Here is a 23,109-nt window from a genome sequence, read left to right on the forward strand (position 1 = left end):
TTTTATTTGGAGAAGAACCCTCATGAGTAAAACCAGTTCAACAAGTGGGGGAGCAGATAATTATCAAAACTGGATTAGATCCGAAACACAGCACTGATATATTGTAACCATTGCATGGAACATGCGCTTCACAAAACGGCTTAGAGTGACATACATTCGTTTCAAAAAAGCACACACGCACACAATACTGCGCATGACACAACAAATTATGCACTAAGCATTATTGATGTAATGGAGACGTAACTTATTCAGATTTTCGTAAATTTTCATAAAAGAAGTCTAAATTGAAATGTTTCAAAATAAAATTTTGTCTTCGCCTTCACAGGATGAATGTTGAAATGACTTGCAGGCTGAAGTGGGATGAGACCACATTCATATCTTAATTTTCTCCTCCATATTGCTGAGGAATTCTGACGTGATCAAAGGCCCGTGCGACGAGTCTCAACTAACTGTCTGTATTTGATGATGTCTAGCTCGTGATTAGATGTACTGCGGAATTACAAAACAGAGCTTTTCACATTGTTACCAAAATGAATATTTAAATATGGAAAAAATACATTTTTCTCCCATTTGCTTACAGTTACAATACCAGACGAAAAACAGCTACTTTATCAAACCATCATCAAATCAAATATTGTATGTTTCGCCCGTAATTATTTTTCGGAGAACGAAAGCTGTCTTCAATTTTTCAGTTTGCACCATAATTTCAGATTAACATTAATGACTATTTGGATTTTCCAAACTATCTTTTTAATGAATGATATAGGGTCTAGCATTAACGTCCATCAGTAGATCAAAGAAAAGATCCCTCCACAATAACACGTTTATCTTAAATTTACAGACACCAAGCGGAAGTGTACCCTTTTAATTCACCTCATCTTTAGTCTATATAAATGCCCCTAGCATAACTTTTCTCATATTATTATCCTAATACCATCTACCTTCGCCAATACGTAGACACTCTCTTATGAAACTTCCGACATACAGAATATAATTACCTTGTATGATATGTAAATGACCTCAACCGGTGAGTTACCACATCAATATATCTTTAACTTTAATTCTCTTTCATCATTGTGACTTTAACCCGAAAAGAGTACTTTCAACATTTTAAAACTTTACAAAACAACTTTACAAAATGACATGTCTGATTTCTTTACCTGGCTTTACTTTTTATTTATTTATTTATTTTTACACATATCAAAAATATTGTTCTCGAATGTCACTTAGACAATTACATAATCAATATTTATTTAGTGGAAATCAATAATCAATATCTTAAAATAAAATAAATATCTGTTATATATAATCTACTTCTCTCATCTACAACTACAGAATCTGAAACAGTTAGCTACAAGTAACACTGTCAAAACTCAGCCAATAATTTTTGGGACTCGGATATTTGATTTTTCGTGCTCATACTTTTTCTTTGGGACTACTCATTTAAATTCTAAATACCAGTACTAACTATATCTCCTAGTATTGGGACTTGTCAAAAATTTTGGAAATGTTGTACGTTCTGGACGTGACAGAAAAATCCCACGAAAATTACCGTAGGCACAAAATACTGCATACAGCAAATAACGTATGAAGTGCAGAAATATAAAACTTAAGGAAAAATCAAGTCTGTTGTTCAATTTTGTTTTATATATATAAAATATCTTTCACTTCTAACATTATTAATTTGTGTTGTAGCTTAGATAAGACATACCCAATCCAAGGGCAAGTTTTCCAGGTCTGAATGATTCTCAATATTTGATGTTTTAAAGTGACCACACAAAATCAGAGCTGATTGATGCCACTTCATATACATATGTATTTTAAAAATGGATCATTACAAATCTAAGTTTTTAAACCAATTGCATCAGTTCTGATTTATTCCAAATATCCTAACTTTTGAATTTTGGAGTGAGCTGTTATAAGATCACCCCAACTTTGGCCATTGATTCCCTTACCAAATATAAATAAATTTACACTCTTCAATTTCAAGATTAACCATAACAAAATTATACTTTTTATACTTTATTTAACTATTATAAGAGTTACCTCCCTTGCTTTTTGTCAAACAAAAGAAGATTTTATAGCTTTAATACTTAAGATGTCAGTTTTAACAACTTATAAACTTGATAAAACTGCAATTTACAAGGATTAATGGTATATGTATTGGTCTATAATGATTGAAAGTCCAGTGTTTGACCCCCCCCCCCCCCCCCCCCCCTTACATTTTCTTCTACGTATTAACATAACAAACAAGACCATTTTTATCAACAAATATTTGGACATAAATACCATCCGCCACACCAGTTCAGAGTTACAGATATACTTTTCATAAAAAAAAAATTTGATACACAGTTTAATATTTGTTGATGTAAAAAAAAATTAAAAAAAAACTTTTCTCCTCAAAAACTTCACCAGATGATGAAAGTATATGCCGTGGAAGCAAGCCAAGCCAAGCACACATGTGCACAAAAATTAGCATATAGTTTCATGTGTAAGAAAATGCCTGGATGGTCGATCCATTTTTGCCAAAGGCAGTGAGGGTTACACCTGACAGTAGGAAACAGATTTTTTGGGGTTTGTTTTTAACAGAGAAGAGAGCTCTACCTTGCACAGACAGTGCAAATTAAAAATAGAATACCTTCGAAGATTCTGGGCAACTTAATCGGTGTAACCCCTGCCAAGTTATGTTCTAACAGCCAAAAAATCTCCACCAATAGATCAGGCATACTACCGAGTTAACCTATGTGTCAAAGCCATTTAAGTCACTGTTTCTCTGTAACTTTTCCGAGCAGAGTCTTAAGGAATTATCACGGAAAACTATATAGAGTTCATGTCTCCAAGCTCCCTACCTGTGTCACAAAATCACCGTAATGCTGACATCAGGTTTTTTTTTGGTCATATTTCTAAGTAATGACATTATAAACCAATATTGCTTTAACAGCTCCCAGATGAATAATGTTGAAACCTTGAAATCATTTCACAGGCAAACCTTGTCACCACTTGCCATGGCTAGACTGGTATCCAATTGATAAATTTTGTCATCATATTTCTGATCAATTTGCCATCATTAATAGATAAATTTGTCTCCCCTTAAATAAATGAAATTTCTTTACTTGAACATTATTATTAATTCAAACACAAAACGTTATGATCAATTTTACACAAACTTAACATATTCATTTTAAACTGTTTCCTCTGGGTTCACTATAAACACTGTGTAATTGATCACACCCCGATTTCTTCATCAACTTATCAATTAACTTCCATCGTTTTTGAAATCGAAAATTATTTAAAAATTTTGCAAGTTTTTGTTGTGCTTAATTTTTTCAAATGAATGATTTTGATTCCTGATCAAAATAGAAACTATGCTTTTAAAGCACTCTGTGTGAAGCTTTCAGGTAAAACTGAGGCTAAATTTGAGTATTTTTATAATTAGCTCATCTTTTAAATTATCAGTTTTTTGTTCAACCTCTAACATTCTTCATTTGTTTATGCTTACATAATAGCCGTTTCTTGTAGGGAAAATATGTATTTACAAAACTTGGTCAGTTTATTTTATAATTGATTAGAATGAAGCTAATATATACCTGAATGTCAAAAGCAGTACAAACCCTATGACCCAGTATCTTGCATCAGGCTTTTCTTCCTAAATTCAATCCATCAAATTCATCGAAATTTCCTCCAAATAAATCATGAGCTAGCAGAGGCCATGCACCACCATGGCAACCATGTGTCATCGACTCTTTCATTGACAGATGCAAGTTGGATTTGAGCTGAACTATGACCTTGCAGAGAAAATTGTTAACGATGGTCATGTGACTTCACACCTTTACAAAAGATCGTTAAAACAGGGGTTATCTTACACATTGTAAACTGCAGCATATAGAAACTGTCACAGCAAGTCTTTATAAAACTGAAAAAGGAACCATTTTAAAATCCTGTTTACATTTTCACTGTGTGATTTTGATCCAGAATTGTTCAGAAACCTTCAAATGAAATATTTTAAAATTAACTATGGGCAGATAATATTAACAATACACGTGTAGTATACATTACACATTATCTCTAAGAAACTGATTGCATGGCTATCTTAAAACAATTTCTACACTAGAAATTATCCATTTTCGTTTGTTCTAAATTTTTCATCTTTATAATTCCTTTCCAACACACACCTTTTCAATTTTACAGACCAGTAGCCATGAACTTTCAGATTTTGGCAGTGTGACACTTTGTGTGGTGAACTTTGACCTAGCTCTCCCCCTTTCTGCATCTGTACCCAACTAGTACTTTCCCACATTTCCCCCCACTACCCCAACTCAACCTCCTCCAACTCTGGCAGGACCCCCATGAGAACCAGACTGCCCATGCAGACAAAATATTTCCGACAGGGCCTCTTTTAGCCTCTTTTCCATCTGGTAGCCTGGCAATGATCTAACTCTCCCCCTCCCTACTGCTAGACAACACTGTGATTGCCTAACTCTCACCCACTACCCAACAATATATTAGCCTAACAACTTCCAAACTCTCATCTACTAGACACAGCTCTCATGATCACCTATTAGAAAACAGTGTAATTGCCTAACCCTCATCTACAATCCAACAATGTGATTGCCTAACTCTCACCTACTTAATGACACTGTAATTGCCTAACTCTCATCTACAATCCAACAATGTATTTGCCTAACTCTCACCTACTTAATGACACTGTAATTGCCTAACTCTTATCTACAATCCAACAATGTATTTGCCTAACTCTCACCTACTTAATGACAGTGTAATTGCCTAACTCTCATCTACAATCCAACAATGTAATTGCCTAACTCTCACCTACTTAATGACAGTGTAATTGCCTAACCCTCATCTACAATCCAACCATGTATTTGCCTAACCCTCACCCACTACCTAGCACTATAATTGCTTATCTCTCACCTATTAGACGACATTGTATTTGCCTAACTCTCATCCATTAGACACAGCTTTGATTGTAGATAGCATTGTGATAGGGTACCTGTCCCTTCTCTACATCAGACAACACTGTTACCCCATAACTCTCACCTACTAGAGTACTAGACATCTGTCCCTCTCTAACAGCTTGAAAATATTGTAATTGCTCAACTCTCACCTTAACACTCTGATTGCCCGATTTCTTTCCCTTCCAAATTCAGTAGACAATATTGTACTTGCCTAACTTTCCTCCTTTGATAGCTAGACAACTGTGATTGCCTAACTCTCACCCAGTAGAAAGTACTGTGATTGCCGAACTCTCACCCAGTAGAAAGTACTGTGATTGCCTAACTCTCACCCAGTAGAAAGTACTGTGATTGCCTAACTCTCATCCAGTAGAAAGTACTGTGATTGCCTAACTCTCACCAAGTAGAAAGTGATGTGATTGCCTAACTCTCACCAAGTAGAAAGTGATGTGATTGCCTAACTCTCATCCAGTAGAAAGTACTGTGATTGCCTAACTCTCACCAAGTAGAAAGTGATGTGATTGCCTAACTCTCATCCAGTAGAAAGTACTGTGATTGCCTAACTCTCACCCAGTAGAAAGTGCTGTGATTGCCTAACTCTCACCCAGTAGAAAGTGCTGTGATTGCCTAACTCTCACCCAGTAGAAAGTACTGTGATTGCCTTACTCTCACCCAGTAGAAAGTACTGTGATTGCGTAACTCTCACCCAGTAGAAAGTACTGTGATTGCCTAACTCTCACCCAGTAGAAAGTACTGTGATTGCCTAAATCTCACCCAGTAGAAAGTACTGTGATTGCCAACTCTCATCCAGTTAACAACACTAATAGCCTAGAACTTTCACCTACTACCAAACAATGTGATTGTCTAACTCTCACCCACAACCGACAAAGTAAATACCTAACTCTCGATCACCTACAACAAATAGTGTAATTACTTCTCACCTGCATTCAATAGTGTAATTTCTTAACTCTCACCTACACCCAACAATGTGATTGTCAAATTTTCACCTACACCCAACCCTGTGATTGCCTAACTCTCACTTACTATCTAACACTGTGATTGCCTAACTCTACACACAAAACAGTAATTGCCTAACTCTCACCTACACCCAACCCTTTGATTGCCTAACTCTCATCTACACCCAACCCTGTGATTGCCTAACTCACCTACATTCAACAATGTGATGGCCTAACTCTCACCCATTAAACAACACTGATTGCCTAACTCTACACCCCTTAAACAACACTGATTGCCTAACTCTACACCCATTAAACAACACTGATTGCCTAACTCTACACCCATTAAACAACACTGACTGCCTGTTTAACTCTACACCCCTTAAACAACACTGACTGCCTAACTCTACACCCCTTAAACAACACTGACTGCCTAACTCTACACCCCTTAAACAACACTGACTGCCTAACTCTCACCCATTAAACAACACTGACTACCTAACTCTCACCCAGTAAACAACACTGACTGCCTAACTCTACACCCCTTAAACAACACTGACTGCCTAACTCTACACCCCTTAAACAACACTGACTGCCTAACTCTCACCCAGTAAACAACACTGATTGCCTAACTTTCTTCCTCTCTACAGCTAGACAACATTGCAATTGCCTAACTGTCTCAAATTCCACAGCTAAGGTTAAAAACCAGGCAACCAAGCTTACATGTCACCGAGAGTTGATCAAAAACATACCGATTGTAAGGCATGTTATCACTTCAAATATAATACTAAAACCTGCGCGATCTTTAAAAAAAAAAAAAACCTGCAACTGACCAATCGGTGCAGCGAATCTGCATTGCACCAAACACATTCGTCAGAGGCCATGGAAGGGACAGGCAAGTTTTTCAGGAAGTACTAAAAAAAAAAAAGTTTCACAGATAAAAGGCTTACAAGACTAGTTTTTATTACTTAACCATGTGGACTACTGTTTCCTATCTCACCTGCTAAAGTTATTTGAGACATTTTCTACTTTTGTTTCTTTTTTTCACTGGTGTGCCTTACTGCCATGACCTATAAAAAACCTAATAGCCAGTAACAGGATTTTTCTTTTAGACTAGTGCACCCCAAGCAGACCCTATGAGAACTTTTGTCTGTACATGGAGGCCCTCGTGACCTTTCAACATCGTACCCTGTCCTTCTGTCAACCTTGAATAACTAGTCTCTCCATTGATCCGCAATAAAATGGGTGTTTTAGTTTCAAACTACACCTATCCACTCCACTGCACAAGGTGCATACATATATACACAAACTTGTGCACAGAGTCGCGTATAGAGACACCCCCACGGTAGAGTGATAGCATGGTAAACAATTTCCTGGTCGTAAATATTCCCCCTCAACTTCGACCAATCCTCGGTGCCATCACCTCATCATAATGATTTTAAATTGATAAGCTTCACAACACTTCAAAAAAAGATATTTTCTATAAATTTAATACTATACTCCAAAAATAATTCTATTAAAAAAATAAGCCAAAACTTAGGATATTTTACTACTCTTTCCAATTATTTCTTATTCATCAGAAATGAGTAATACTGGAAAAGATTAGGTCACACATTTTTACCAGGAAGGTCCGGCTCGTGTGTGTTACTGCGCAACGCAAGTGTTGGGTGCACCGGCTTGTAATACTGCAGGACATGGGGTATAGAATTGTGTACCTCACGCTCAGGTGACGAGGCTATCGACGTGAGGCTAGCGGCTCAAGTGCGCAGGCCAATAGAACCTGCACACTGGTCGACAAATATGAGATTTTGAACAGGACCTACGTGAGGGGTCATCGGTATAGCTGGGACCTCTCTGCTTATCTAGCGTTACTCAATTCTACATAACCCTTAGACATGACCTGACTCCAAATGTATACCCACACCAACTAGCCTAGTGGGCTGGTGTTACCAGTGGTGCAGTAAGCAAACAAAAATCTAAAAACTACAAGGTTTACACTGTCTGGGAAGGGGATTAGGAATGAATAGATTTCAAGTGGGTACACAGTGAATCTCAACTTATTTCAAATGCCTACATCACTTCCCGAGTTTCTTTAAATGTTTTTAATTATATATACACACAACAGAAAAACTTTGGAGATTTATCTCTTCTTTTTTTATTTATATACAGTATATATATATATATGTAAGTAAAGGATGCATGACGCATGCTGTTTTTTGTCACATTTGACTAGAAGATAACACCTTAGTAACAAGTAGAGTTTTTGTTTAATGAAAGAAATCTGACAATGGTATCCCCAATATCTAATGAGCTCTATTCAAAACAAACATAAAACCAAAAAGATGATATTTCTTATCCCAATTCTGTTTTTTTTCTTTTCTGTTGTTTTAATCATCCTAACAGGTTGATAATTCGGAGAAATCATACATCGTTACTAGAATCAAAATGAATTTGGCAGATAAACAAACACATGTGAAAACAGGTGTCTATCCTCGGGAGAAATCACCTTTTTATTTATAAATCAGCGAACATACTTATCTGAAAAATGTATCTACATATTGGACATTAAAAAAGATATCCATGGAAAAATAAATTTTTGGGTAAATTCTGAAGAAAACCATATATTTCAATATTTAATTGATATATATATATATGTACATAATATGAAGCTTGAATAATATATTGTGTCTATATCTAATAATTATGAGTCTTCAACTTATTTCATTTAACTTCCTGGTGGTCATCAAAACCTACATTGTATCAAATTTCCCTGCTGTCATTTGTGATGTTAATTTTAAAATAAATTTGATTGAACATATGGAAACTCTTCAAAGAAGCTCATTATCTTTTCACCAATCCTATTAATTATTTGCATGTCATTTAACAAAAAATCTTGTGTGAAAAAATGAAATTGACATTGATAGATAAGTTGAATCTGGAATGATTAAGCATATCTGTATAATTTTGAGATACGAAACCTAACAGATATTCTGTCAAATTGTAAAACAAAAATCCTATACATTAGAAGATCTACAGCAATATAAAATATCTCAGGTAAATATTTAACATTTTTAAATTCTGAAATATATTCTAGAGGGCAAAATATCAAAACATGTTATCACTAAAAAATGTGTCTTAAAATCTCAGTGCTCCCTGTTTCAAATACAACTGAGATATCTGTGTATGCAGATCCATAATATTTGTTTTAATTATCCTAAAATACTTTAAAACAAGGCAGATATTTAAAAATGTAATTCATTAGTAAAAATAATCATTTAACTCACCAAATACTCACTTGGATGTGTTATAAATTCCATAGAAATAGAAGGAAAGTCGAATGGAAAGAGAACGAAAAGCTATGAAGCATCCATGTCAAGCAACAAAACCTCAATCAGTGTTATTTCATTGGTTGAACGATTAGTTTTCCGGTAAAACTAAAATGCTCGTTATAACGTTGCCGTTTTCATCAGACATGAAAACATTTTTTTTTCTTCACGGCGTTCCCTGTTCAACAATTCTGAAGCTACACACGAGTGTGATTTTCAGTGTTTCTATGAACGCCTCTCATGAGTTTAGCGGCGTTGAGTGAACTAGTTTTACCTGTATTTTAAATAACATTGGAATATATAAACAAAAACAGCGTGTAATAATGTAACTAAAAATCAAACTGCCAATTATGATGAAAATCTAAAAAGCGAGTTATGGGAAACATAAAAGAGCGACCTCCATCTCGGTGACGTTTTTTGACACACATACTGATTTTCCAGCGTGGCTACTTTCGCTATTTCACCTGTGATCTTAAGTTTTCCATGTCATTTCAAATAGCATAACACGTGCTGGAAATGAAGATGGTGTGTTTTAATTGTGAAAACAGACTTTAGCTTTGTTGTGTACGTAACTTGGTGCAACGTGGGAGCGGCTAAGCTCGTCTGGTCCTGCCTCAGCGCGAAGTGTACGGACCGTGTCCATTGAACTGGTCAGAAAAATGGCCCATGTTTGACAGCGAATTAAACAACTTTCTACATATTTCTGGGTGTTCAAAATTACTTACGTGCGTCAAGTGCTTTCCTCTGTTGTGGTCTTCCCTGTTTTCTTCGCGACATAGCGTTGATCTGATCATTAAAACGGCGATCTCCACCTAAGTATTACATCTGGACAAAGACTATCAACAAAGATGGCGGACTGTATAAGCTGAATCATGGGAAAACTCGACCAGCACCTTCCTAAATTTTACTTATCCCTGTTTCTTCTGTCTTCCACGCACACCCTTCACCTCATGAGGACACGATGCGTCTGGCCAGGGTCACTTGAGGTCGCCCGAGCCACTGACCGCTCACACGTAAACAAACAACACGAATGACCAGTTAGCCACTATACACACGTACAGGTAGACAGTTTGCTACTCGTATCATCCAACGTTAAGAAACAAAAAGTGTTTATTAGTTATAACCCGTGTGCTGTGGTCACTTTATCCACACGTTCATACTTTTCCTGTTGTGATCAACACCACAATCTGTCTGAGCCTAGGCCTTAACACATAGTAAGAACATGTGCTGTTCATAAGCCAGCATTTTCCAGTCCAGTGTTATCCGCGGACTGGTTCGTTAAGTCACTGACTGCTATGACCAACGACTTCACATTTATGAAAGTAAGTATATATTTGTCAATTGGCCTGTTACTTTTTAAATGATAGTCATATTTTGCTAAAAAGTAACCGCTAGGATGTCGTCAGTACGCCGGGAAATACTGCGGTCAACTGAAGCGTGGTGGCCCGTAATATGGGTTACAGGCAAATGACCCCGTCGACCGGCACAGTCTATTTCAACCAAGGGGGTGATAGGTGTGCGCAACATTACGCTAGTTTACATCATGGCCAGTATTCGTGCACAGAGCTTGCTAGGGCGATATGTACAGAGGTATGGTCACTATGGACGACTCTGCACACTGGGGTAAAGCTAGTCGACTAACACAGGAAAGCAGTGTAGACCCTGGCACTCTGAGCATTTTTAGTTGTTAGGTCATCACATTTTAGTGGAGTTTGAAAACACACTGCCCAGGCGATTCCATATGATAGTATATAGTCTGCACGAGGCTCAACTATGTGTAAATCGTATCGGGGTTAGAAATCAGGAAACTGCTACTGGCGGCTTCGCTTGGTAGATCTAACATTCAAAATAAAGCAAAAAAGTGACAATAATAATACTTACTAGTAATGGAAGAGTAGAACTGCGACATATTGGAACGCAGATCTTCAACAAGTCATGGTTGTAGTTAAAATCAGCCTTTTAACACTTCTGGTAAAATCGGATTATATATATTTTTTTCTTTCATCTCTACATGATTGGATCTTTGGACACAATGTAGAGGTACAGCACACTTCCTGTAATTTTCTCCAGTTTTATAGTAGTGCTGGATCTCTTACCCGCGTGAAATATCTGTGATTCGTGGAACGTTGTCAAAGAATTAATGATTTGTATCGAATGATGAAATATATAAAGTACATCAGTAAAAGATGAATATGCGAATAAATTACATTATATATTTACTACGTTAAAATGTCATATTGTGAATACAATCGGTTGACATTGAAATATATTACTGATTTTAAATATACCCGAAAACTTCTCTTACTCTTAGTAATAGCGAACGTTAACTAGCCAGTTGTGTGTACTTTAACGCGCTCTGGGACCGAGGTCAGCTCAGGACAGGCCTGACCACTAGTATCCTGGCGTCAGGTCAAGGTAAGGGTCAGCTAAGGACAAGCTTGACCATAACGGAGCTTAGCGCTTTATCACTACCGGTACTGAGTGGAGATCGCGCCCAGCTGTGAAACTAACAGCAATTATCACAACGGAGGATTAGCTATGGTCGATTAAACACGGTCGAGTGCGCGTGGCCGGAGCGGTACTGACCCTAAGTGACCAGTGTGTCCAGACGGTGCGAAGTCGCCCCAGGTACCGTCTGTTAGATTCTAATTATTTATTGACCGCGTGACCTACTATCAGCTGACCGATTCATCCCGCTTGACCATTGCGCTGACCAATACACACTGACTGGCCGTAACACTGGGAGCAAAATTCATCGGTCCATGTTCAAACATCGTTAATTGTTTTAAATAAAATAATGATAAAAAAAACTAGTCATATTATTTATGGTGTAAAAATATGACGTTAAATTAGGAATTACTTATACATTATGATAATAAATAATGCAGTACAATTTGAACAATACCTTAAAAAATTATAATTTATTTCGTTACCTAATATTCCACCAAAAGAATGTTTATTTTGACCAGCGGTCAGTCTGGCCGAATCGATGTGGCTAGTTTACAGTTCACGGACTACGATTCGTGCTAGGCGCATGTGTTTGTTTATTGGACGTTTCACGGACAGGCGTTTGTTTACACCAATAATATTGTGAAAACAGTTTATATTGTAGCTAAGTCAGAAATGATGATGTCGCCCGTGCCCCAATACGTAATACAATTGTGCTATAGGGCAAGGGGAGGCAATTCGTATTGCGATATCATTATATCATAAGATTGCAGTGTAATGTTACATAACAGCTGAAAATAACGAATTAAAAGTCGATCAAAATGTATGAATTCAAATGTTTTTATATTGTTTAAAGATTATTTCATGAAATTCATTTCCATCAGTAAAAAAATATGTCTTCGACGGGCAGACCGAATTTCATCACACCTTACATTATACACGAAGTACTTTGGGTAGATAGTAATACAAGTCTATACAACTGAAATATATATACATGTTTATTATGTATCTATAGATCAACAAGATACATTTATAAGAAAATTCAACAAATTTTGAAATATTAGTCCAACATTTACTAGAAAAACATAACGTCATCGCACAAAAAGTTACTTATCAAATTATTTTATTGATCAGAAAATAATTAAAGACAAACATTATTTGCAAGAATTCATTCAAAATAATCCATCATAATATTTTAACTTTCCTGGATAATAAGCCAAGATAAAATAATAAATTATTTCAAGACAAGTTAGATTGAGACATTATATTTACACATCTTAATATCAAATATCAAAACAAATACAAAGTAGTCAATTTTATATTATAAAAAAAGTCTTTTTATTGCACTGTTGTAGAAAAATACATTGTTTGAAAGTATAAAAACATTGTTTGAAAATGGAGTAAAAACAGCATTGTTCAAAAATACGATAATTAATGTTTCATAACATAATAAAATATAACAATGTATTGCATGTACAGTGTATATACAGTGTATTACCAAGTATAACAATGTATTGCATGTACAATGTATACCAAATATAACAATGTATTAGCATATACAGTGTATTACCAAGTATAATAATGTATTAACATGTGCAATGTATAACAAAGAATATCATTGTATTTTATTGCAAAACAAATACAACACATTTCATATAGCCTACAATAAAAAAAGCAAAATTAAGCTGTAAACAAGATGTACAAAGATAATGTACTCCTTGGAGGTCAAGGTCAGCACTGGACTTGGTCAGATCGGCTATTTTTGAGCTCCGTAATTTCGTTAAATTTACCTTTTTTCTTCCGAAAATAGGATGATTGTTTTTGACATACGGTAGCTTGGTGGTTTATTGAAACATATTCTCAACACATTTTCGGTAAAAGTTTTGTAGATAATGGGGTTTTAGATAACGACTCTAAGGACAATGGATTGACCACTCCGGCCATTGGTCAGTTATAGACGATGATCAATTTGCGACTATGATTGCAGTAAACAAATAAATTAACAAGTTATCAACCGCCTACGGCAATTATCACAGTGTTACGGTCACGCGCGCGTTGTGAATGACACCCCACTGTGATCGTATCAATATATCAAGGAATTGATATTTAAATATACAAATTTATTACAGAAACTGAATATTAGTTGGGTGGACTCCACTTATAGGATCTTAGTTAAAGATGAAAATTAACTGCCATAAAACTGTTGATTTCCTGATTACCAAAAATCAAATTGAAAATATATATCTCTTTACAAAGATTTTTTAAAACATGTTTTATTAAGAAATTTACTTTAAAATCATGTTTGCTGTGTGTGTGTAATAATCCAGTAGTTAATGAAAGTCTATAATTATCACCATCTGTTGACTTGTCTGTATCGGGAACTTAAAAAGTTGATAATTTATGACGAATATAATTTTCCAATTTTAGTATATAAAATATGCTCAAAATCAAAGATAAAAAGGGAATATGATCCCGTTCGCCCATCCTTAACTATGCATTAGGCACATGTTTGTCGGATGTCTCTGTTTGTTGTTTTTTTTGCAGTCTTTTTGGTTTTTGTTTATTTTTTCCTTGTTTATCTTTTACTTTATTATTTATTTGCTTTTTGCTTTCTGTTTTTTTTTATACCTCCACAATATATCTCAACTTATTTGTTTCCCAATTTTTGAAACACTGGAATAACTTAGGCTGTCGTGATTATCGTTTGTTCCAGTTAAAAACTAAAAAGAATTTTGATTACACGTAATAAAATTGGTGAAGGTGGTTATATTTAACTTGGTCGATGACAATAGCGGAATAAAACAATAAGATTTTATTTTTGTTTTCGGCATTGTTGCTTGTTTTCTATTATCTCTTTGACATTTCATATCTATCCGTGCTTAGAATATTTACAATGTTTTGGATTGTAATACTTTTGAAACTTTAATTCACAAAGAAAGAGTATATGATATTTTGTTCAATACAATGTCATTATTCAATAAAAGAAAAGTACGCTGAATACATTGTAATCAGGGCAGAACCGATACTGTTGATAATCGTTACCAATATTTTGTTAAGAGTTGTTAAGAGTTTCTATAAGCTCATTTTGAAAATATCATCTTCAAGTCATTAAAATACTTCGAACAACTCAAACCTAATCCCGCAACTGAATGAACTACGTAATATATTGATCTATATTGTATAGATTAAAATCCGAAATGTATTCCGAATAAACCACAAATCAGTTTCAGTTTTCGGCCTATATATAGAAATGTGTTATAGTTTAAGCTAAAAAAGGAAACTAAAATAGATCTTTTTATTGTACATGCGATTTTGCAAGATTTTATCTATATAGCTATTAAGACCACGCCCACACTTTGTTTATTTCACGCTCGACTGATTTACGTACATTTTCCAGGATATATGTAATGTATTGGTGTATTTGAATTTCATTAAATGTCGGTGTCTCATCAGGCAAATATGACTGAGCATATTATGTGTGTTTAGTCATTACATGTGATGTTCAAATGGAATAATTTCTTTTATTCCTATATAGACTTCATATGAACACGTACGATTTATCTTGAACTCAAATAAAACAGTTTACAAATATGTATATATAAACTATTGTATGACTGTTATACACGAGTAAAACTTTGTATTATTGTATGATTATTACATAGGAGTATAATATTGTAATATTGTATGACTTATATACGAGTATAACTTCTGTATTTATTGTATGACTATTATATTCGAGTATAACAATGTAACATTGAATGACTATAATATACGAGTATAATATTGTAATATTGTATTACTATTATATACGAGTATAACATTATAATATTGTATGACTATTATATACGGGTATAACATTGTAATTTTGTATGAATTTTATGTGCGAGTATAACATTGCAATATTTACATGCGAGTAAAATTATTTCGAATGAAACAAACACTTTACGATAACATCTGCACGACTTACTTTAATCAAATAGCTCATTATAACCTTAATGAAATAATTTTACTATTTGGAGATGTTGACTTTTCTCCCGGAGAAAATAGTGAACTGTTCAAAAGTTTATCATAACTACTAAACGTTACTGATTTCATATATAATACTAACATCACTTTGGAATTAAATCACAAACTTGAAACACAATCATTTTGATCATGTTTTTTTTTTTTGTTAATTTGAAGACATTTATAATCATGAAAGCTTTGATAAGGCTTAAAACTATCAAGAAATAATCAATCAGGCAAGCTCACCACCCACCCACTTGTCCCCCTTCCCTGTACACCCTCCTCCTCCTATAGATGTATAAACAGTAAACGAATCAAAATTACGGATTTTATAATTTAATAAAAAAAAACAAAAAACAAAACCCGTCTTTCACATTTTGTATTATTGCTGATCATGTCCATCTCGATATTGAAGGAAAGTGGTTTAACATCAGCTTTACAGCTTGTTTCCATATCCTGTTCAGTCCTAAAGCGATATTTGTTGTATTTTGTGTTGTCTGTATGAAACGGAATAAAGTTTATACTAACGTATGTAATATATTATGAATATTATATACGAGTATAACATTGTAATAGTTTATTACTATTATATACGAGTACAACATTGTTATATTATATCACTATTATATACGAGTATAACATTGCAATATTATATAACTGTTATATACGAGTACAACATTGTTATATTATATCACTATTATATACGAGTATAACATTGTAATATTATATAACTATTATATACGAGTATAACATTGTAATATTATATAACTATTATATACGAGTATAACATTGTAATATTATATAACTATTATATACGAGTATAACATTGTAATATAGTATAACTATTATATACGAGTATGACATTGTTATATTGTATCACTATTATATACGAGTATAACATTGTAATATTGTATAACTATTATATACGAGTATAACATTGTAATATTATATAACTATTATATACGAGTATAACATTGTAATATTATATAACTATTATATACGAGTATAACATTGTAATATTATATAACTATTATATACGAGTATAACATTGTAATATTATATAACTATTATATACGAGTATAACATTGTAATATTATATAACTATTATATACGAGTATAACATTGTAATATAGTATAACTATTATATACGAGTATAACATTGTAATATTGTATAACTATTATATACGAGTATAACATTGTAATATTGTATAACTATTATATACGAGTATAACATTGTAATATTGTATAACTATTATATACGAGTATAATATTGTAATATTGTATGACTATTATACACGAGTATAACATTGTAATATTGTATGACTATTATATACGAGTATTACATTGTAATATTGTATAACTATTATATACGAGTATAACATTGTAATATTGTATGACTATTATATACGAGTATTACATTGTAATATTGTATGACTATTATACACGAGTATATCATTGTAATATTGTATGACTATTATATACGAGTATAACATTGTCATATTATATTACTATTGTATACGGGTATGACATTGTAATATTATATGACTATCATATGCGAGTATAATATTGTATGACTATCATATACGAGTATAATATTGTAATATTGTATGACTATTATATACGAGTATACCATTGTAATATTGTATGACTATTATATACGAGTATAACATTGTAATATTGTATGACTATTATATACGAGTATGACTTTTTTATTATTACATCAATATTATATGTGAGTATACCATTGTAATATTATATGACTAATACATAGAAGTATAATATTGTAATATTTTATGACTTTTATATACGGGTATAATATTGTATGACTATTATATAAGAGTATAACATTGTAATATTGTATGACTATAATATAGTATATCATTGTAATATTGTGTGACTATTATATAGGATATCGTATACTTCATATGTATTTATACGAGTATAACTCCTGTTGTAGATTATACTATCCAGTTAGTGTAACTATTGTAATATTACATTTAAATAGAGAATCTTATTAAAACCATATCTCTCATTACACTCCCTTTCTTTGTTCCTGGGTTTGATGAACTATTTAAAGGTTTCTATAAATATAAATTCTTCACGAATGTTTGTAGGAGTATTGACCTCTGTTATATATACTATTGTAGACTTGGTAAGGAGATCAAGTTAATGAGGACCAGATGATACAATGTTCGGCTTATTGTGTTACGTAATGATAATAAGAAAAAAATAGGGATTTGGAAACAACATTTATCTTATAAAATAAAATGCATGGGCTACACCAATGTTTAACTTTCTTTCTTTCTTTCTTTCTTTCTTTCTTTCTTTCTTTCTTTAATCGGTCTTGGATAACTGACATATAACAAACAAACACTCTTCACATGTTGTTGAAAGTCTGTCTGATAATTGAAACTGAAGTTTTCTATTGTGAATGCTAAAGAAATGTTGTTAAATACGTATATATATTTTTTCAATTGTGAAGTAGCAATGAACTACATTAATTTACCGTTTGCCACTATATAACAATAACAGCTTCATATGGCAATCATATTTTGCATGAATGACATTGCTTAATTGATGACGTCATCATTTGACTGGTCTATTCATTAATCAAACTCACCCGTGCATTTACTTAATGGAACTAAATGTTATATATATATGAATACATCTTCGGTGTGACAGGAAAATAAATATTCGAAAATATTTGTTTTTGTATTATTATTATTATCATATTTAAATGAACTCCAGTTATCTTTCATATTCGAGAACTGGACATTGCAATTAATATACTCAATTGTGTTGACCTTCTCTCTGTAAACTATTTTCTCGCGAAATTTCCAGTCATGCGCACATCGACATTGGAATTGCTTCGTTGTTTTCCGTAACGAAATTAAGTAAATCGTCGTAGTAACTATTGAAACTGGAATTTGTGGATTTTTTCTTTTTGTTAAACTACGATAAACTTGTTGTTCCTGTATCTAGGGAAGAATTGGATAATGCACATATAATGTCTTACTACCTATATTAAAGATAGTGCTCGAGTTATCTCCCTTCAAATTTCCTAATTTTACTTCAATTGTCTGTTGAGTATAGAAGTAATTAATATGTGATTTCATTTGCCTTCGTAATACATGTTTGCTTGTGCAGAGTGTTAATGTTTTAAACAATTGTTTAACCAAGTACATGTACATGCAAATTCTCCAGAAATCTTTTGAAAGGTAATTTCATATCGGGTGTCAATTTTAGGTAGCATACACCCTTAACAAAGGTGAACCTTACACAACAATACCACACGCAGGATCACAGACGCTTACTTCAGTTCGAAAACTTCGCCAAAACTACAAAATTACAGAAAATCCTAGGTTTACGTACACAATTAGTAAACAAATGAAAACGAGAGATATATCTACTGAAACAGATGAGGAAACTGGAAGATGTCCAAATTAGAAAATATACTGAAATCAGAGAGTAATGAAGGGAGGAAGTTTGGTAAAATCTAACGATGTTGTTAAAACGTTATGGTGAAATGTTCATACTTGTTTCCTTAATTGATTAAAGACAAGTCTGTCCGTCTCATAAACCAGAAATTTTATTGCGAATATTTTAAGATACAAATTCAAATAACGTCAAGGGGATATAACTGTGTAAGTTGTTATTGATCAGCAAGTCTGCGGAAAATGACTTTGCTTATTTCAAAACCATTTGCTTACATTTACATAGGATATCGACCAAGTGGAAATGATACTTGCATACAAATTAAATTAAGATGTCTTCATCTCGATAAAAATATTTAGTGGAAAGACTACACGTGATGGATGAAGTGATTTTGTTTAGATATTACAAGATAAAGAAGATGATTTGATAAAGAAGAGAACGAGATTGGCTGACAGAGGAAGATGACTGGGCCAACAGGACTGACAACTATTTAGACTGTGTATTCGTGTATATTGTATGGTGTCGTAAAACCGACAAAGATTTCTTTAACGACACACAAACTGACTTCAAATGTGTTGTATAGTTAGAAAATGTTGTATTTAAATCAATCACTCGATCAATCAATCAATCAATCAATCAATCAATCAATCAATCAATCAATCAATCAATCAATCATCCATCCATCCGTCCATCCATCCATCCATTCATACATACATAGCGCTGCAAAACACCACATCATTCGAAGCGCTTCCAGAGAACAAACAAATTCTGAGCGTTAGCCTGACCAGAGACGTCTCTGGCCTGCCCCAGACCAAAGCTGTTATATTTATTTACATTGAAAGAAATCTGATTGAAAGCAAAAATAGAGACAAAAATAAAAAAATAAATAACTATCCCCCCCCCCCCCCCCCCCCCCCCCCCCCCCCCCCAAAAAACAAAAAAAACCACAACATCAGTACAACTTTAAAGTGAAAACAAAATTTTGGACAAGACAAAAATCTGCTTCCAAATCTGCCTCATTGTCACGCTTTGTATTGGGACCGTGCTCCAAATATTATATTTCCCGAATTTTATATTTTTGGAGCATTTTCTGAAAGTCATTTTAGAAGCGTGCTCCGAAAGTTTTGATACCTTGGAGCGCGCTCCGAATGTTTGGAAGTACGCTCCGAATGTCTTGAAGCTGTCCGCACGTCACACGGGCGCTCGACTAACTGAGCTAAGGCGGTCTCCGTTGTTAACAGAGTTCGAAATAAAAGACAATTGTAATATGAATGTATACACTCCCCCCCCCCCCCCCACACTCCTCACCAAAAAAAACAACAAAAAACAAACAAACAAAAAAACAAACAAACAAACAAAAAACACACACAAAAACAAAACAAAAAAATAAAGAAAAAAACAACATTTTGTTTGTTGTTAACGACTTTATCTACATATTTTAAATGTCATTCCATTGCTTCACAATGGATATTGTATCGCTAGAGACCAATACGTACCTCCCATATATACTTACTGTGGTACAGCGCTATACATTTCTACACTGACCTGTCGATGGCCATTCATATATTTTGATTTTTCTCCCCCTTTTTTTGCCTCTGAAAGTGAAACTTGAAAGCCGCATGGTTTGTAATTAATAATAACATGTTTAAATTTAAACATTACGACACTAAATATTTAAGGACTATCGATCTTCGGCAGTGTATAAAGTAGCATCTTAGTTTCGAAAGTACAACGATAATGTCGGCTAGGTTTCACTGGAAGCAAAATCACGTGACTAGATTAATTTCATTACCAGGTTATTAACGACTGGGACATCTGTCGTCCTTCCGTCAATTTTGTCATCGAAAACTTCTTCATAAAAACTACAAGACCTCGAGAATAAGTATTGTATTAACTAAAAGTTTGTGGTAGTAAAATAGATGATAAAATATATTGGCCATAATTGGGGATCAAAGTGTTCAGATATGTTTTGATTTTTATGACTTCGTCTTAAGAACCGTTAAACAAAGAGTCATGATGTCTGTCTACTAGACTGCGGTGAATGGTCATTGCCAATGCGCACAATAGGCATGACGTCATCTTGGTATTTCGTACATCTTGTTCGCGCATCTCAACAAGTTTATCGTAAACAAGAAATGTATCCAATGGGTGTGTGTTGCTGAACTGGTATTTACTTCTTCGAAAAGAACTTGTGTCTGTGTTGTAACACATTTGACCCATCGTCAGGGGCATTTCTTTATTCGGACGTCATCCCAGCTAAACATCTTGACTCTGGGCCTTTCAGTTGATAAGAAGAAGTCATTTGAGGGTTTCTGTGACCTTGACATTGTGGGGCTTCCACACTGAAGTTACATACCTACTTTTACCAGCATACCTTGAAGCATGGCTGACAAAAGAGCGGATGACTGTGTGGACGGACTCACAGACGGTGGGGAGGAAACCTATAGCCCCCCCCCCCCCCCCCCCCCCCCATTCCCCAAGGTTTCACAACGGTTAGTGACTGATAATGATAGAAGATGGAGGACATTTTTGTAATACGTGTTTACAGATTATATTGGGTAGATTTATCAGATTATAATAAACGGTTTTGTAGTTTTTGTATAAGTTATAAACATATTCTAAGGTGTTGTAACGCTGTGAACATTACGATGGGTTAGCCGAACCGCTGTCGATAATTCCCTATAGTACCAATGTACATTGTCATTCTGAAATTAATTGCGGTTTGAATAAGCGACTCACAGACAAGCACTGGGTCGAATTCACGATCTATACAATTTAAATCGCCACACAATCAATAATATATCGTCCACACTTAACTAAAAAAAAAAACTTTACTACATGAAAATGGTCAAAAAATATCTCAAGGTTAAAAGTAGGACGAGTTCTAAACACAAATAGGATATGAATGATGGCAGACACCCAGTGAGGAAATTGACAACCATCCGGGTCTTTGTGTCAATATAAGATGAAATTGACATCGTTTACAACGCCGGCTTTCTACTGCTCGCTCTGTGATCTATACGGACATAGCCTACCAGACAAAGTTGAGAGATAAGATCAGTTCTGATACTTAAAAATCTTTTGAGGTTTATTGTTGGTACATTCTTAGATAATATCAGTCTTTCAAAGTTCAATATCCAAGTGGTAGGACCCGGATGCCCATCTGAGAATAGTTGTTTGACTGTGGCCTAGGCTCAAATGGTTTTATACAAATATTATGAATTTTTAATAATTTTTCGATTATCAGGTTATTTACAAATATCGGCGATATATTAAAAAGGGGAGAAGATGATAAACTCTATTATTATTGATTAAGAAAAATCGAAGATATCCCACATTCGTCTGACTTGTAATCTCCTAAATTAAAAAAAAAATCTAAATCGGACTGCTTTGTGATTATCTAGTCACGAAACTATATAATATAACTTTAGGAATTTTAAACAACTACTTGTCGTTTTGTCCACACATACCCCAGTCCAGTACTACCAAGGTGCCTCAGCGCTCGGTCTCATTACGCATACAACCGATTGTGCAATTTAAAATTGAAACCCAGTACTGTATTGAAATTACGGACAAAAAAGCTGGAGCGGACTGCGGCTACCTGAGCACAGCGGGTTTAAACTGTTGTGTGTTTGTTTAACTTGTCTGGGTGTTTTATGTAAGCAAATATGCCGCCAACAAAACGGTGGCCTTTAAGTCGGCCGATCTGGACACCCCGGTTTCGTAATAAGGCACCGCGGATATGCTAATCCGTTTTGTATAATGTACCAGATGAAGTCTAACGTAATGAGAAAGTTTCTGAGCGACACATCTCATATTATAGCAAATATGTGTTTCGTTTACAATGGGTACTTCACACCTGTCCGTCTGTGTGGGAGATCGGACGGTATGTAAATTATTTTTTATATACAATCGTCTTTGTTCCCGAACGTTTATAGAAACTCATTTGATCATGATGTCAGGAATTGA

At 34.1% G+C, this 23,109-nt stretch overlaps 1 protein-coding gene across 1 annotated transcript in view; it reads right to left on the reverse strand.

Moving 5' to 3' along the window:
- LOC117322970 (B-cell lymphoma/leukemia 11A-like) overlaps positions 1 to 10,678 on the reverse strand; it is a 108,666-nt gene extending 97,988 nt beyond the window's left edge. The window contains 1 exon segment of the mRNA XM_033877940.1: positions 9,978 to 10,678. Coding sequence (XP_033733831.1) covers positions 9,978 to 10,029 — 52 coding nt within the window. The 5' untranslated portion in view covers positions 10,030 to 10,678.
- Between the last annotated feature and the right edge of the window lie 12,431 nt (positions 10,679 to 23,109).

Source organism: Pecten maximus, chromosome 3 (assembly GCF_902652985.1).
Source record: "Pecten maximus chromosome 3, xPecMax1.1, whole genome shotgun sequence".
Classification (NCBI taxonomy): domain Eukaryota; kingdom Metazoa; phylum Mollusca; class Bivalvia; order Pectinida; family Pectinidae; genus Pecten; species Pecten maximus.